The sequence below is a fragment of the Ovis aries genome, chromosome 1, assembly GCF_016772045.2.
Source record: "Ovis aries strain OAR_USU_Benz2616 breed Rambouillet chromosome 1, ARS-UI_Ramb_v3.0, whole genome shotgun sequence".
NCBI lineage: Eukaryota > Metazoa > Chordata > Mammalia > Artiodactyla > Bovidae > Ovis > Ovis aries.
This window is the reverse complement of record NC_056054.1, coordinates 31228155-31247197: the sequence shown is the minus strand read 5'-3', so window position 1 is coordinate 31247197 and position 19043 is coordinate 31228155. Positions and strand designations below refer to the sequence as shown.

Here is a 19043-nt window from a genome sequence, read left to right as displayed (position 1 = left end):
ACAAGGTAAATAGTAACCAGGATGTTCATGAAGGTTCACCTGAAACAAAATCGATTCATTTCAGAGGGGTTACTACACAGCCTCCAGAAACCGTCTTTCTGTCACTGCTGCCTAATACCTGACTTTTATATAAGACTTAAGACTAAATGAGCTATAATGACTCCAATCAAACTGTATAAATTTCACAATGGGCACAAACTTCTTTAAGTGTAGCTCTGCTGTCACTTCAGTCGTGTCCAACTCTGTGCGACCCCATAGACTGCAGCCCACCAGGCTCCTCCGTTCCTGGGATTCTCCAGGCAAGAACACTGGAGTAGGTTGCCGTTTCTTTCTTCAATGCATGAAAGTGAAAAGTCAAAGTGAAGCCGCTCAGTTGTGTCTTAGCGACCCCATGGACTGCAGCCTACCAGGCTCCTCCCATGGGATTTTCCAGGCAAGAGTACTGGAGTGGGGTGCCACTGCCTTCTCTGTAAGTGCAGCTAAAACGTCCTTATATATTCACTTTAGGATAGTATTAATGGCTAATATTGTATGCTGGGTATTATTCTAAAAATTTGAATTACATTAGAATGAATATTTGTAGTTTCTAACATCCAACTGTGTCTAGACCTATAGAAATAGTAAATTCTTATGTTTTAACCTAAGACTATCCTCCCAACAAATCCACCATAAACGATGTAACTAAAGTACAGTGAGGTAGAAAATATGCCAATAGCTAGTAAACAGAGAATCAGAATTTGTGATTAGACAGTTGAACTTCGGATCTTTCATTTTAACCATAACAACATTAACAGCAATACTAAGCTTAAAGCACTTAAAGATGTGTTTCCTAAAGACAATGTCTGTCTTGCCTACCAATATTCCCAGCAATTAGCATAGGACCTTGAACAAAGCAGATGTTAAATAACTGTTAAGTAAATAAAAATGATTAAATGAACAAATAAATACAGATGTATGTTCTAACCTCCAATTGCCTACCATCTTAAGAGAAAAAATAATATATGTACAAAAATAAAAGCATACCTTACAGATATTGAGGGCTTGGTTCTAGAACACTGCAATAAAGTGAATATTGCAATAAAGCAAGCCACCAATATTTTTGTTTCCCACTGCATATAAAAATTATGTTTATATAATTTATAGAATAAGGGCTTATTTATAGGATAAGGCCAAAATTGATGTGTGATCTAGTAGGTAAAGGGTTAGGATTCCTTCCCTCAGTCCTCAGATTTAGGTAACTCATTGGCTTTTTCTCTGACCAACAAAGCACATATCAAGGTAGTTAAAATAGCATGCTTGAAAATATATATAAAAAGTCTCTTTTACCTGTAACTGTTTAAGCCAATGAAACTTTTCAAATTTTATTACTATGGGGCTTTTATGTAGCACTTTACATTTTCATGTTGCTTATAGTTTTATTCTACTGAAATAAATGAATGTCATAAAAAATTATGCTTAGAGTATCTGTGGACTATTAAGTTTGCAAAAACATTATGCCCCCAAAACAACGTATGTACCTTAATTAAAAAACACTTTATTGCTAAAAAATGCTAACCATCATCAGATAAGGATTCCACAAACCTTTAATTTGAAAAAAAAAAAATACATAGTATCTACACAGTGCAAAAAAAGTGAAGCACAATAAAACTAGGTAAGCCTGTAACTATAAAAGAGAATGTTGTAGCATGACAGAAATATAACATTATCATGGTATGTTGGAGAAAGAATAGATGTCATAGGACTGGTGTAGCAATACGGATTAGCTGAAGTAGTACAGGTTCTGAAATCAGGCAATTTCTGAGCCCTACTTTTGTAAAATGAGAATAACAATAGCTACCTATTAAGACTTGGAACTTCCCTAGTGGTCCAGTGGTTAAGAATCTGCCTTCCAATGCATAGGACATGGATTCAGTCCTTGGTCCGGGAACTAAGGTCCCACACGCCACAGAGCAACTGAGTCCACATACAACTAGGAAACCCGAGCACCGCAACTACTGAGCCGTTTCGCTACAGCTAGAGAGAATCCTGCATGTTATGACGGAGAGCCCCTATGCCACAGCTAAGGCACAAAGCAGCCAGAAAGAGAGTAAATATATATTGTTTCAAAAAAGGAAATACTATAAGCATTAAAAAGAATAAGAGCTACCTGTTAAGAATCAATGCAAGAAAATATGTCAAGTATCTAGCAAAATGCCTGTTATATAAAATCATTCAATAAATTAGTGACTCTTTCTGTTGAAGTATATTTTGTCAAATGAAGAATTTCCAAGCATTAAATACAGAATATGAAGAAATTTTAAAATGATGAAAACTATAAATTCAAGTTACTATTGAAATTAAAAGACACTTGCTCCTTGGAAGAAAAGCTATGACAAACCTGGACAGCATATTAAAAAGCAGAGGCATTACTTTGCCGACAATGGCCCGTCTAGTTAAAGCTATGGTTTTCCAGTAGTCATGTATGGATGAGAGAGTTGGGCCATAAAGAACGCTGAGCACCAAAGAATTGATGCTTTTGAACTGTGGTGTTGGAGAAGGCTCCTGAGAGTTCCTTAGACTACAAGGAGATCAAACCAGTCATTCCTAAAGGAAATAAGTCCTGAATATTCATTGGAGGGACTGATGCTGAAGCTGAAGCTCCAATATTTTGACCACCTGATGTGAAGAGCTGACTCATTAGAAAAGACCCTGATATTACGAAAGATTGAAGGCAGAAGGAGAAGAAAATGACAGAGGACAAGATGGTTGGATGGCATCACTGACTCAGTGGACATGACTTTGTACAAGCTCCAGGAGATGGTGAAGGACAGGGACGCCTGGCGTGATGCAGTCCATGGGGTCAGAGTCAGACATGACTGAGCGACTGAACAAGAACAATTTTAAGTACTGAGATGGTTGCCACTCTTTTACACCACCCACATAAGTGTAAACCAACTTATCCTGGTAAGTTTTTATTTACATTGTTCTTCTAAAGCTTGTGAATATACAGGTACCTGTTTAATATAACAGAATCAGTACTTTTATTATTCTAAGTATATATGCTAATGTGAACAGGTATAAGAATATATACATATTAGCATATTTAATGCTCTAAGGAAAAGCTAACTAAGTCACCTATTTACTCTAAAGAACTATGAACACAAAAGAATTTTCCCCTGCTAAGTTGTTCATTTCCATTCCAAAACTAAATATGGTACTAATATACAATTTTACATTTTTATGTATGAGGCCTGGAACACTAACAGAGGCTGAGGGAAGAAGACACAAATGCAACAAAAATGCAAAAGAGGTCAGCAGCAGTCACACAAACTACCTTAGCCATCATTTAAATATTTCAAGAGTCATAGTCTGACTTATGAAGACAAGGCAGAGTATTCAGGAAAGATGTTAAAAGAATGCATCTGCAAATAAATACCTGATGAAATGTTAGGTAAGAACAAAAAACCCTCTAAGAAATATGACTGATAAATAAAACACAGAGGGCAATGAATCATCCTGACCTGTGTGTGCTATATAAAGGTCATATTCACAGTAATACCAGCAACTGCACTTTCCAAAGTTTCTCACATAACAAGAAATCCTTCACAGCAAACCCACTAGAGGCTATTTTTGGATTCAAAATCTTAGCAAAACTCTTTATGGTTTATTTCATCAACTCTATGTAAAATATATAACTCTCACCCTGTTTTTTTCCATTTGAAACGTATTCAAATACTTTCTGAATGTTTACTGTATTTTTAGGCCTTCTAGCACTGTATATACAAAGGTGCTAAGACACTCCCTCTACCCTTTTATAATTACAAGAGAGGAGAAAGATACACTGAAAACAGCTAGATACGAAATGAGAATGAACGCATGAACAAAGTGTGGAAATCACAGAAGTGCAAGCGACTGACAATGCCCTGGAGAATCAGGAGTGATTTCACCAGGCAGGTAATGAGTGAGCAGAATTTTAAAGGATGAATGGCAATCTTTCAGGTCTGAAAGGGCAGAAAAGGTATTAGAGGCAAAGGAGTAATATAAACAAAGACATGAAGGCATAAAATATGCATCATTATATTTGAGGAACAAGGAAAAGTTCACTGTGGCTGGAGCTCTGGTACAAGGGGTAAGAGCAAGAAGTAAGCATAGCCTTCCTATGACAGGTCTTGTATCTTTGCTACTTTAACTGAAAAGTTTGGGACACAGTCTGAAATAATTAAAAGTTGAATGACAGGGCCAGGTTTATATAACAAGGAAAGTAAAATTTGTATAAAGTGTTACAGTGCCTAACATAAAGCAAGCATTCAGTTAGTGGAACCAATATTAATACTAGAATACCTACTTAATAGCCACAAAAAGAATATTCACCTTATGTCTTTGATGGTTGCTCGTTTCAGGGGATCAACCTGCAGCATATGCATCAGGAGAGTGGCAACAGAACGATTGAGATATTCTGGGATGTAAAAAACACCCCCTCGGATCTTCTTAAACAGTGTAGGCACATGCTCATCATCAAATGGGAGGGTGCCACAAAGAAGAGCATACAAAATAACGCCGCAGCTCCAGATATCCACTTCAGGACCTGCGTACAGCCTAGGGGGAGACGACAGCACAAAACTGAAACGTAAGCGTCACTTCGCAACTGCATGCACCCCGCTTCTTCTCTGTGTACCTGTGTACACCGTGCGGACTCCGAATGTATTGCTTTCCAAGCTCTTCAATGCAATCCATGGCCACTCCCCAACACTCAATGGTTGTTCCCCAGGGAGAACAACTGGTCTAACTCATTGCTATTCAAATTTCCCAAAAGAAAATAGTACTTATGTGTACTTGATGCAAACTAAACTGAACTTACTAATTAAAAAGTATAAAATGTTCTATGGTTGATTTTTGATAGAAACATCAAAGTGGATGACCATAAACTTTAAGAAAAGCAATGCTCTATAGTGTATAGGCTAAATCTTCTTACATAAAGCAATTAAACGACAAGACAATGCATAAAAAATAGAATGTTTATGCCTGACCTATTTTAAAGAATATTTGAAATAGTAAAGTACCTAACTAGTTCTCTTTCATGGTATTCATGCTATATCACATTATCCTGCACACCTACTACTTTCATTCAAATCACCTGGTGGCTCATGGGGCTGAGATGACCTTTATCCAGAAAACCTATGCCTAGAATGTTGTTCCTTTTGTCTCTCACCTTTCTACAGTGTTAAAATTCCCCTGACGGCACATTACCAAACTCAAACCCGAGCCTCAGGTAATAGAGTAAATCTCTACAATTCCAATTAAAACAGTATAATCCATTTCAATAAAAATCACTATCCAATGTTTACAGTGTTTGCTATGTAGCCCAAGCTCCTATATATGCAATGATAACTGTTTTATATTTTCTCTCACAGAATTCTGTTAAGATCAGACACTGGACACCAAAGAAGACTTGAGTTTATCACTGCAATCTGTATAAACATTTAAAAAATGTATCAATGAGTAAATTACATGAATAATTACAGTCTTCTCTTGTACAGTTTGCTTTCATGAAATGACAGTAACGTCTCTCCTCAAAACCTCATTCTTCCAAAGACAACATAAATATACTCTGCATGCTTTATAAGAGTATATAAAGTATGATTAAAAGACTGTGTCTGATAAGTAAATAATGACACTAGCAAATGCTTGCTTTCCTAGCTGCAATTGCCTAAAATGAAAAAAAAAATCAAGATTGTTTTTATTATTTATTTATTTATTTATTTATTTTTTAATTTTTAGTTTTTTATTTTTTTAAATTTTAAAATCTTTAATTCTTACATGCATTCCCAAACATGAACCTCCCTCCCACCTCCCTCCCCATAACATCTTTCTGGGTCATCCCCATGCACCAGCCCCAAGCATGCTGCATCCTGTGTCAGATATAGACTGGCGATTCAATTCACATGATAGTATACAAGTTAGAATGTCATTCTCCCAAAAATTTTAATGGAAAAACTCCTTAAATACATTCATAACAAAATCAAATTAAATGTTTTAAAAATTGTTTAAAATAACTCTTCTGTCTTCAATGATGGAAAAATTAAAGGGACAATGTGCTTCTATTAAAAACCTTATCTTCCAAAGAGAATATATTAAAGTTAAATGTAATCAGAATGAACAAAACATTACGAAAAGCTTACTCTTCACTGATATACTATATTACCTGCCTGAGATGACTTCAGGTGCTGCATAATTTGGGGATCCGCAGCTAGTTCGCAGAAATTCACCATCTGACATCATGTTAGATAATCCTAAAAATAAAAGTAGTATGTTTAGCTGGTGCCAGATATGTTTAAAGTAAATATGGATTAATGCAAAAGGAATAACATCAAGTCTGTAGTGCCTCAAATATAATGTCTACTTATTTTAAAAAGCAGTAGAAAGTATTTGTTAGACTAGAAAGAGACCATTTCAGAGTGCTTATACATGACCAAAAAATCTAAAGCACATCATACATAAGACTGAAATTCCTTTCCTAAGTAAGAATGTTGATTCATTTCTCAAATATGAGGTTATTCTAAATTATGCATACTTTTTCAAACATAAAAGCATCAAAATATTACTTACCCATTTCTCCAAGTGAAAGAAAATAGAGATTACTATCACTTTTTTATATTCTGCTTTCATAGGCCTTTAAAAAAAATATCTCTAGGTAGAAATCAGATAGGCTCCAATTTATAAAGATTATGTTCCAAAGGTTTTTAATTTGGAAAGCTTTAATTCAACATAAAAAAATATTCTACTGAACCAAAATCCAGTTGAACTACAGCACTAAATGAGGTTTATGATTAGAGAAGAAAGAGAAATAGGAAAAGGAATTTCCTGACTTTTAAAGATAAGGTACAGACAAAAATGTTAACTAAATAATGCTGAACTCTGGCACCTTTTCATCTCTTTCTATAATCTCTCACTTCCGAAACCCTTTCCCCAACTATGGCACCCTGTCCAGGTATGTTGATCCCAGAAAATGTTTGGTCATAAAAATTACATTTTATCCTTTATTTTACCCCCAACAAAAACTGCTATTCTTTTATCAACAGCTGTTAGATGTTTCTACGCAGTCTACTGACATTCCTCCTCCATCAGTTCAGAAGGATTACAATGCTCCACAACTGCATGGAAATTTTCACAAACCTCCATTTAAGTGCATTTATCAGGGAAAAAGCCCATACTTGCATTAGATTTTCAAAGGGGGTTTATAACCCTCACAAAAAACAGTCAAGTCTCATCTCCTCAGGAGGGAATTCAGATTGAGTAGGTTTACCTTGATACCAGCTCTCTAACTTCTCTAGATGTACTTGCATTTTTAGAAAGTGGTTTAAATGAACAGAGCAAGCTAGTGTGCAGACTGTGTGACTAATCCCTTTTCACAATATAGGATTTACATCCTTGAAATTCAAAGTTTTAGCTCATTAAGAGTTGGTACTGTCACACTTGCACAGGCAGCTAGTACACTTCTGAACAACTCTGGAGTTACATACCAAAATCAGCTATCTTGGCATTCATCTGTGCGTCCAATAGCACATTCTCTGGTTTCAGGTCTCGATGAACAACCATATGCCTATGACAGTAATCCACGGCAGACAGAATCTGCTGAAAGAGCCGCCGAGCTTCCATCTCTTCAACCTATCAGGTATAGAAGAAAGTATACCAAGAACATTTGGGACATCTACATAGCAAGTTTTAGTTTCACAATCAACCTAAATATAACTGAGTAATAAGCAATTAGAATTGTGTTAGAATTCTCAACAAATCAGACAAACAAGGCAAAAATTTGCATGCAAGCTCAACATATCAATCGACAGGCTTTTCTTTGCTGCTATTTGTCACAGTTCATTTTCAAATACTACTACTAAATGTGCACAATGTTTCACAAGTAAAACAATCTAAAATAGAATTTAAGTGAAACTGCTAAGAGAAGGAAATAGCTGAAGCTTCAGCATGATGTTGTGGAACTGATTTTGCACTTTGAAAAGCATAGGCTTTTCATGTTGGCAATTAAGTAGAATATATTTCCTAAAATCAGTGTGTCATAAAGTGCATGCTTTAAGAAAGAAAATACATCTAATACTCTGTATGTTTAGTTAGACATTATTACAGAAATAATCTCAGCTTTGAAGATATCTTTATGGTTTGCTATTTCTTACTACTTTCCTCTTTTTTTTTTTTTGCTTGAGGGTTTATTGTACTAGATAGAATGTTACTCACCCGTCCATGTTTACAGATGTAGTCAAACAATTCACCACCAGACACATATTCCATTACCATAAAAAAATCTGTTGGAGTGCTGATCACCTGGTATCTTTTTTGTCAATGAAAAATATAATAAAAATATTACTTTAACCAAAATCAGCCTAGTATGTTCATTCCTACTATAAATTGATATTCTAGTGTTTTATAATACTTTAAGATGTCAACAAATTATATAGTGTTATCAAAATAATCACAGAGTTATAAACATGGAGGTTCATAAAACTCAGTTAGGTCCTTCAGCTTACAGACTTCCCTCCAGATCCCACCTTTCATGTTTACAAAATCTAGGAAATCATCCATTCCTTGACAACTAAATTAAGAATTAATTTTTCCATTTAAGCAAAAATGTGTTTGTAGTCTATAAAGATGGACTATGACCACCTAGACAGCATATTAAAAAGCAGAGATGTTACTTTGCAGACAAAGGTTCATCTAGTGAAAGCTATGGTTTTTCCAGTAGTCATGTATGGATGTGAGAGTTCGATTATAAGGGAAGATGCGTACCAAAGAATTGACGCTTTTGAACTGTGATGCTGGAGAAGATTCTTGAGAGTCTCCTGGTCAGCAAGGAGATCAAATCAGTCAATCTCAGCCCCGAATATTCATTGGAAGGATTGATGCTGAACCTCCAATACTTTGGCCATCTGATGCAAAAAACTGACTCATTAGAAAAGACCCTGATGCTGGGAAAGACTGAAGGCAGGAGGAGAAGGGGACGACAGAGAATGAGATAGTTGGATGGGATCACCAACTCAATGGGCATGACTTTGAGAAAGCTCTGGGAGTTGGTGACAGACAGGGAAGCCTGGCATACTGCAGTCCATGGGGTCACAGAGAGTCAGACACGACTGAGTGACTGAACTGAACTATGGAGTTGAGGTATGTTATATTTAAATAACAGTGAAAAATATTCTTGGAAAGGAAAATGTTATCAACATGGATACAATCAGCAAAATCTTAAAGTTGACAAATGATCCTGTCTTCAAGATAAAAAATTCAAAAAAGGAAAGGAAGGTATAGATTAAAAGTAAATTAAGAGACATGTTGTATAGACTAGTTTTGATTCTAGTTCAGACAGACCTACTTTAAAAACTATTTATAAAACAAGAAAAGAAAGTCTGAATGACTGGTTGATAATATTTAACTGTTTAAAATATTAGATGATACTAAACTGTGCTTATTTTATTAAAATACCGCCTTTACCTTCCAAAGTAGATATTGAAGAGATTACAGATTAAAAGGTTACTCAGACGGTAAAGAATGTGCCTGCAATACAAGAGACCCAGCTTCAATCCCTGGGTCAGAAAGATCCCCTGGTGAAGGGAATGGCTACCCACTCCAGCATTCTTGTCTGAAAAAGTCCATGGACAGACGAGCCTGGCGGGCTACAGTCCATAGTTCATGGGGTCAAAAAGAGTTGGATATGACTGAGTGACTAACACTTTCACACTTTTACTTTACAGATTAAAAACATACTATTTGGGATTTGCTTAAAAATAATTTGGGGTGGGAGAAGCAGGAAGAAGCAGAAAAAATAATACACTGATAATTGCTGAAGTTGAATGATAGACATATAAGGCTTCACCACTTTACTTTTTTTTTGGTATGCATTATGAAACTTCCATAATACAAAATTAAACAGATGTATGTATATACATATGCGTGTGTTTATATGTGTGAAAATATATATATGTCCTAGGCACTCAAAGCTGAGCACATAAAACAATAAAGAATCTTAGCTCTATTTGTCAAAATTTTTCCTAAAAAACTATAACATCCACATCCACACACAATTTACCAGAGTTTTGAAAACTTTAAAAACATGTTGACTATAGTATTAATGTTTTAAATGATGGTTGCATCTAACACATAGATGAACAATTGTTCTACTCTGCTTTGTTTGCAAAGGATTAGTTATATCTAGTTGATTATTAGAAATATCTGAATTACACTGAGTTTCTATTAAGAGCTGCTATTTATAGCTGTGTGGTTGTGCATGGCTTAAAGGCACCCAGTGGAAGGCACAAGCAGGGGCTAAGAAGTGGCCCAGATGCCACCCTACAGGCAGTATACCTTCACACAAGATGTGTCAGAAGCAGGGTAGGCTTTTGGTAACTAGTCCACCCAGATGGGGCACTGTTTATTATTAATGTCCAAAAAAGAAAGCTCTAAATGGTGGTCCTGGTTACTATTCTTTAAAGAGGAAGGAAAAAATGGCCAGGAAATTGGTGCTATAACTACACAGTATATATTGTAAGAGAGGACACATCATACATAAATGAATACCTGCAAAAAGTAAAGTAGTTAACAACATTGTGACCCAACTATACTTCAATTTAAGAAGAGATAGAATAAAAGGTAAAATATAAAAACTATACTTTTACAGCTTCCACATCTGAAAATGATTACAGATTTTCAGAAGAAATATTTATAATAGCAGCCGCTAGTTTTGGGGATGAAAAAGGTACCCCCCACTTTCTATAGATTAATGTAACTGGCAAATAAGGTCGAGTCTTTTCAAATGAACTGTGAACAGGGAACTTACCCTGAGAACTCTAGGGGCAAAAAAAGGTTCTAAAGAAGCAATCTTGCTACTGCTGCTAAGTCACTTCAGTCGTGTCTGACTCTGTGCGACCCCATAGACGGCCTCCTACCAGGCTCCCCCGTCCCTGGGATTCCCCAGGCAAGAACACTGGAGTGGGTTGCCATGTCCTTCTCCAATGCATGAAAGTAAAAAGTGAAAGTGAAGTCGCTCAGTCGTGTCTGACTCTTACCGACCCCATGGACTGCAGCCTTCCAGGCTCCTCCGTCCATGGGATTTTCCAGGCAAGAGTACTGGAGTAGGCTGCCATTGCCTCCTCCGAGCAATCCTAACAGGCACCAAACTAATAGAATAAAATGAACAGTGAACAGCAAGAGCATCCACAGTGTCACCTCACTGTAGGCTGATCTGATTTATCAACAGGAGCCTCAGCCACTTTTATGCTTTGTACATCTTTGGGTATAAGAGAAAAGCAGTGATTCCAATAAATTTAGCTGCTGATTCCTCTGAGTATATCATCGGTCTGACTTAATGTCTTTCTTCCCACTACTAATGTTGTCAATGTGCCAGCAAATCTGGAAAACTCAGCAATGGCCACAGGACTGGAAAAGGTCAGTTTTCATTCCAATACCTAAGACAGGCAATGCCAAAGAATGCTCAAATTACCGCACAATTGCTCTCATCTCACACGCTAGTAAAGTAATGCTCAAGATTCTCCAAGCCAGGCTTCAGTAATAGTGAACCGTGAACTTCCAGATGTTCAAGCTGGTTATAGAAAAGGCAGAGAAACCAGAGATCAAACTGCCAATATCCACTGGATCATCAAAAAAGCAAGAGAGTTCCAGAAAAACATCTATTTCTGCTTTACTGACTATGTCAAAGCCTTTGACTGTGTGCATCACCACAAACTGTGGAAAATTCTTCAAGAGATGGGAATACCAGACCACCTGACCTGCCTGTTGAGAAATCTGCATGCAGGTCAGGAAGCAACAGTTAGAACTGGACATGGAACAACAGACTGGTTCCAAATAGGAAAAGGAGTATGTCAAGGCTGTATATTGTCACTGTGCTTGTTTAACTTACATGCTAAGTAAACCATGAGAAACGCTGGGCTTTATGAAGCACAAACTGGGATTAAGATTTTTAGGAGAACTATCAGTAACCTCAGATACGCAGATGACACCACCCTTATGGCAGAAAGTGAAGAAGAACTAATGAGCCTCTTGATGAAAGTGAAAGAGGAGAGTGAAAATGTTGGCTTGAAGCTCAACATTCAGAAAACTAAGATCATGGCATCCAGTCCCATCGCTTCATGACAAATAGATGGAGGAACAGTGGAAACAGTCGCAGATTTTATTTTGGGGGGGCTCTACTGTCTAGCCAAGGCTATGGTTTTTCCTGTGGTCATGTATGGATGTGAGAGTTGGACTGTGAAGAAGGCTGAGTGCCGAAGAATTGATGCGTTTGAACTGTGGTATTGGAGAAGACTCTTGAGAGTCCCCTGGACTGCAAGGAGATCCAACCAGTCCATTCTGAAAGAGATAAACCCTGGGATTTCTTTGGAAGGAATGATGTTAAAGCTGAAACTCCAGTACTTTGGCCACCTCATGCGAAGAGTTGACTCATTGGAAAAGACTCTGATGCTGGGAGGGATTGGGGGCAGGAGGAGAAGGGGACGACTGAGGATGAGATGGCTGGATGGCATCACGGACTCGATGGACGTGAGTCTGAGTGAACTCCGGGAGTTGGTGATGGACAGGGAGGCCTGGCGTGCTGCGATTCATGGGGTTGCAAAGAGTCGGACACGACTGAGCAACTGAACTGAACTGAAAATCACTGCAGATGGTGATTGCAGCCATGAAATTAAATGACACTTACTCCTTGGCAGGAAAGTTATGACCAGCCTAGATAGCATATTAAAAAGCAGAGATGTTACTTTGCCAACAAAGGTCCATCTAGTCAAGGCTATGGTTTTTCCCATAGTCATGTATGGATGTGAGAGTTGGACTATAAAGAAAGCTGAGTGCCGAAGAATTGATGCTTTTGAACTATGGTGTTGCAGAAGACTCGAGAGTCCCTTGGACTGCAGGGAGATCCAACCAGTTCATCCTAAAGGAAATCAGTCTTGAATATTCATTGGAAGGGCTGATGTTGAAGCTGAAACTCCAATACTTTGGTCACCTGATGTGACGAATTGACTCATTTGAGAAGACCCTGATGCTGGGGAAGATTGAAGGTGGGAGGAGAAGGGGACGACAGAGGATGAGATGGTTGGATGGCATCACTGACTTAATGGACATGCGTTTGAGTAAACTCCAGGAGTTGCTGGTGGACAGGGAGGCCTGTTATGCTGCAGTCCATGGGGTTGCAAAGAATCAGACACGACTGAGCGACTGAACTGAACTGAATGTTGTCATCATTCTGGGTGAACAAGATATCCATGTAGATGATCTGTCCAATACATGCCCTCTGATTTCCTTGACTGCTTAGTTCTCATTCTCTTTTCCTCTTCTACTCACAGCCACTTACTCCAGGGTCACATACTAAGACTAATTCCTCTGACTATGCACTGGATTCCTTTGTCCCACATTCTGAAGATCTTGGTTTCTACAATTAGCTATTCTTTCTCCTGTATCAATCTCTCCTTCTTGACTGTATTGTCCTCTTTGACACACAAGCATTCTATAATATCTTCCATCTTAAAAAACAAATACTGTTTAGGTCTCACACTTCCCTCTAGTTACCACTCCTCTGTCTCTCTTCTCTAAAATCCCTGAACACGCTGTTGTTACTATCTCCCCTTCTATATCTCAGATTCTTTCCTAACAGGTTTTTGCCTCCACTATTACAACAAATTTCAAAGACACCAGCACCTTCCACCTTGCCAAATCTAATGGTCAATTCTCAGTCTCATCTTACTCAATACTCAACAGTATAAGGAAAAGTTAATAATCTCTCTTTCTTCAAATATGTTTTCCAATTGGCTTCGAGACACCAAAAACTTTCTTGGTTTTCCTCCAACCATTTTAATTGCTCCTTTTCATTCTCTCTTGCTGATTCCTCCCCCTCTCCCAGATATCTTAACATCATGGTGCCCTAGAGGTCAATCCCTTGAATTCTTATGGAGCAAGAAGTGGATTATGGAATTCACACTCCACATTCACATCCTTGAGGATCTCATCTAGTCTTTGGGCCTTAAATATCTTAAATACCATCTATATGCTGATGACTTCCAAATTTATCCCTAGTTTATAGCTTTTTCCTTACCTTCAGACTCACATATCAAATAAACTATTTGCATTTCTAGTTGGATAATTAATAAGTATTTCAACTTCAAAAAAAATCAAATTCTTGATTTTAAAGCCCAACTGCAAATCTGTTCATTCTACAATCTTTTCTATTTCAATTAATGACAGCTCCACTTTTTTATTTGTCCACACCAGCAGACCTTGGAGTCATCCTTGACTTCTCTCCTCTAACAACCTACTGTGCTGTGTTTAGTCACTCAGTCGTGTCTGACTCTTTGTGACCCCATGGACTGTAGCCTGCTAGGCTTTTCTGTCCAAGGGATTCCCTACACAAGAATACTGGAATGGGTTGCTATGCCCTTCTCCAGGGGAACTTCCCAACCCAGGGATCGAACCCAAGTCTCCTGCATTGCAGGCAGATTCTTTACCATCTGAGCCACCAGGGAAGCCCCCACAACCTACATCTGTCAGCAAATCCTATTCTCTACCTTGAAAATATATATAAAATATGCTTACTTCTCAATATTCTCCACATTATGTTCTAATCCAGGCCACCATCTCTTTCACTCAGAATACTGCAACTGACCCCTAATCTGATTTCACTGCTTCAACATAAGTCAGATAATATCACACCTCTGGTCAAAACTTTCCAGTGGCTTTCCTTTTACTCAGAGTTAAAAACCAAAGCTCTTACAATGGTCTGGTATACCCTTATCCAATCTGGCTCCCCTCTGTGTCTCTGACTACACCTCTTACTCCATTTCCCCCAGATCACTCTGCTCCTATGATCTACCACCTGTAGCAATTTCCACCTCATAGCCTTTGTACATTCAGTTTTCGCCATCTGTTATTTCCTCCCTCCAAATATCTGCATGCATATTTCCTCACCTCTTTACTGTCTAATAAATAACATATTTTATTAATATAGGATTTGTCTATCTCTTCAATGCCACAAACACACAAGTGCACACACATACACACACACAAATATAAGCTCCATAATAGCAAAGATTTTGTTGTTGACATCTGTTTGTTTGCTGACACATCCCCAGTGCTATCTGTTGAATGAATGTATCAACAAGCTAACTTTCGGGCCTTATTTTCCTCCATGTCCCTAAACAACAGTCTGTGCATTAGACAAACCAGACTACTTGTTCCCACCATACTATGTTCCTTACACTTTCATTCTTTTGCTTCATTGTTTTTCTAGAACAATCAGGACCTTGTTCATATGCCACTTCTTCGTACACAGAGTAACCACTGAACACCTACTATTGTAGTAGGTGCTGAGGAGATAAAGATGATATTGACGGCACAAATCTTCACTATCACTTAGATAATTAATGGGATGCTCAACTTAACACAGCCAAGGCAGATCATTAACATTCACTTGAACCCCCAACATGGTTCTCCTCTATTTCACAAAATGGTATCATCATCAACACCTAATTGGTCAAGTCAAAACCCCAAATTCCAGTTGCTTAGGCAAAAAAAAAAAAAAAAGAAGATTCCTCATTTCCTTTCTTTTCCTCACAAATTTATTAGTTTTACCTCTAAAATATACATTGAATTGACAGTTTTATCTCCAGCTAGACCAGTGCCATCAAACAGAACTTTTCTTCAGTGATGGAAATATTTTATCATACTGTCCAATATGATAGCCACTAGCCACACGTGGCTATCAAAACACCTGAAATGTGGCTAATATGACCAGCGAACCAAAAGTCTTTTTAATTTAATTAAAATTTATGCCATATATGGCTGGTGGCTACTGTATTGGACAGCACAAATCTACACTACCATTTTGGCTAAAGCCATCATTAATCTCCCAGCTGGACCATAGTAACAGCTTCCTAACTGGTCTCTCTGTTTCTATTTCTGTCTCTGTACCCATTCTACACTATGGCCATGTCACTCCTCCAACTTTCTCACTCCCTCAGCTTCTTGAACAAAATCTAAATCTCTCAGCAAAGTCTTCAAGATCCTATGATGTGTGGTCCACGTCCACTCTCTGACCTCATGAACTACCTCTCTTTCCATCACTCACTCCATTCTCAACATTATAGGTTATAGCCATCTTCTTTTTCCTACAATACTCAATCTTTCACCCCTCTGAGGTTGCTTTACAAATACTGTCCCCAGATTTTCAAATGGCTAGATCTTTATAATCCTTAAGCCTTATCTCTGCTCAATGAGGCTTTGCTTAACAGCCTAATCTAAATTAGCACCTCCTCCTTCCTTGTCACACCCTAGGACAGCACTATGTTTCACTCTCTGTATAGCACTTATCAATGCCTAAGATAGTCTGGTTAATTTGTTTACTTGCTACTGTGAACTGCTAGATAAGGCCAGCCATAAACATCTCAAGGGCAGAGAGAGACCCTGTCTTTTACTACTGTACCCCCAAAGCCTTAGAACAGTGCCTATCAGATACTAGGTACCCGATAAAAACTGGCTGAATAAAAGATGAAAACAAATACTGTTTTTGCACCTAAAGAATTCAATCTTGTGGAGATACTAAAAAGAAAATGAGCAATTACAATGTAATGTCCAGGGCTTTGGAAAAGCTGAAATTCTGGGTGCTCTAGGAACAGAGAGGATGAAACTTGACCCAGTGTGTTACGGCTAAGGCAAAGTAGTTTTTCTAGAGGTAACTGCATTTAAAAGCTGGTATTTAAAGGACAAGTTGGAATTGGGAGCCTAGAGGAAGGGAGATATAGGTAAAGTTTTCCAAGCAGAAGCAACACTTGAAATACAACAAGTAAGAAAATGGTAACAATAAGAGCAGAGAGAAATGGGCAGACTTAGGAGACACTGGAAAAGAAGTAGTAGAACTTAATGATCAATTGTATGTAAGGGGTAAGGGAAGAGGAATTAAATATGATGCTCAAGTTGTAGGCTTTGGAAATTGTGTGATCAGTATTTTCATTCAGACATACAAATGTATATAAACTAATATTCATGCACACAAATTTATTTCATTCATGCACATAAACATATATATATAAACTAAATTGAATTATATACATATATAAACTAAGCTGAATAAACTAATATGAATTTTTCATATACATATATATGAAAAAATTCAACTTAGTTTCAAATGGCTCTTTGATTTCAGAACAGAAACACTCAATAAATAGTTCAATGAATGTGTTCAGAATTCAGCAGAAACATAGATTTGTAAATTTTTAGGATAGAGATGACAAATCACCCCACGGTAGCAGACGAGTTCACCCAGAAAGGATTCACTGAGATTACACTAGCTCAGAATGCTGAAGTGTATCAGTATCTAATGGCCAGGCAGACAATGAAGGGTCCATAAAAGAAAGTTTCAAGAAAAGGCAAGAATGTAAAAAGAAAATCAGAAAACCGTGGTGCCATAGAAACCTAAGGACTACAACATTTTCAGGTGGTGTTCATGAAAAATGTTAAAAGCTGTCCAGGAGGTGGATAAGATAAAGATATTTAAAAGTTGGTAGGCAAAAACCATCTTTGCCAAATTAGAAAGTATTGATCCTTTGACCAGTTAAAATGAAATTTCCCTAAGAACCATGGGGAAATGAAAAACCAGAACAAAAATCAATTCAACAAATTCTAGTTTGTGGGAAGTTTGGAGTTTCCTTTCAATCCTGTTTATTCCTTTTAATTTTCTCCCCGTGGGTTTTTTCATTTTGAGTTAATAGAGAAATTATGCAACATACAACCTTCATTTTCAGTATTTAGTTTTCAAACTTTCTTGCTTATTCTAGAAGTCCATTCTGTAGCAAGGAAACTATTCTTGGCTCACTTGCATAGTCCAAGATTGCAGAAAACAAACACCACCACTAAAAGGATGAGGTCTCTCTTCCTGTTTAAATCACTAACACTGTTAGAAGGCTGTGTCAGCAAGTTTATTCTGAAGCAAGAATACATGAGTGCCTTTTTAAAACAAAAAAATCAAATCCACAATTAAAGAGGCAATGTGGTTGAATGGACTAAGCTTAGGCTGGTAGCCAAAAACTTTAAACATTAATTTCACCTCTGTCAGTTACCTTCAAACCAATCCTGAGAACATCCTAGTACTCCTTCACAAAACAGAACATAATGAAATAATTCTGAAACAGAATGGGGTAAGTAGTCAAACCAAAGTCAGAAAACTATAAATAGTTATAGAAATGGAAGCAAGAAAACACTAGTAGCTATAACATCAAAAAGAAGCTTTTAAGTCCTTTTGACAATTGCAACTGCTTACTGACAAAATTATTTATTTATAGGAACAAAACAGCAACTAGAACTCATGCTCTAAATGAACAAAGTTTCCTTGGCATCTTTCAGGGTTTGCATTATGTAAGTGATGAAGTCAAGAAACAAAGAATACAGAGGTCTCTCCTTTCTCCACTCTCACTTTGGCATGTGACAGTTTTAGCCTGGCTTAGCAGCTTTCCCCTCTTATGGGAAGTGACCACTCAGGAAGGAAGAGCGAAGAGATTTATCTTAGAAGCTAAATTCATCCACTCAATTATTCATTAACTGGAATATAATAATTATTAACATGAAGTTGAAGTCAAACATGAACTGGTTCACTTAACTGAAAATCATTTGGAATCATGAGAGGAGTGAAATCACTGACCCTGCTTCTGGGTCAATGCACTTCAACCAGCAGGCGTTATAACAATGAGAACTCAATAATTCTCAAACAGCCCATGTAGTATCCCCATTTTAAAGTTAAGGAAACAAAGAATAGAAGAGCGAACACAGGTGATATTTTAATTCCTGTGATATCTTTAAAAACCTGTATATACTTGGATCATCTAGACCACAGGTCTTAGATAATATAACCTTAAAATCAAGTACAGCCATGCAATTTCAGGGACCTCATTTCTTATTTATGCTTATGATCAAGTGAACTTCAAATGAAGATCAAATGACACTGAAGCCTATTGTTAGAATGAAGTCTTCATTGTAATGATGAGAAAACTGAGTCATCACAGGTCATCCAA

The 19043-nt window shown here is 37.4% G+C and overlaps 1 protein-coding gene across 2 annotated transcripts in view; it reads right to left on the bottom strand.

Annotated features, from left to right (window-relative positions):
• PRKAA2 (protein kinase AMP-activated catalytic subunit alpha 2) overlaps window positions 1-19043 on the bottom strand; it is a 102502-nt gene that overhangs the window by 38015 nt on the left and 45444 nt on the right. For both annotated transcript variants that reach the window (XM_027965800.3, NM_001112816.1), the window contains 4 exon segments: window positions 8227-8320; window positions 7500-7644; window positions 6182-6269; window positions 4351-4575 (listed from right to left, as the gene is read on the bottom strand). In XM_027965800.3, the coding sequence (XP_027821601.1) occupies window positions 4351-4575; window positions 6182-6269; window positions 7500-7644; window positions 8227-8320 (552 nt within the window).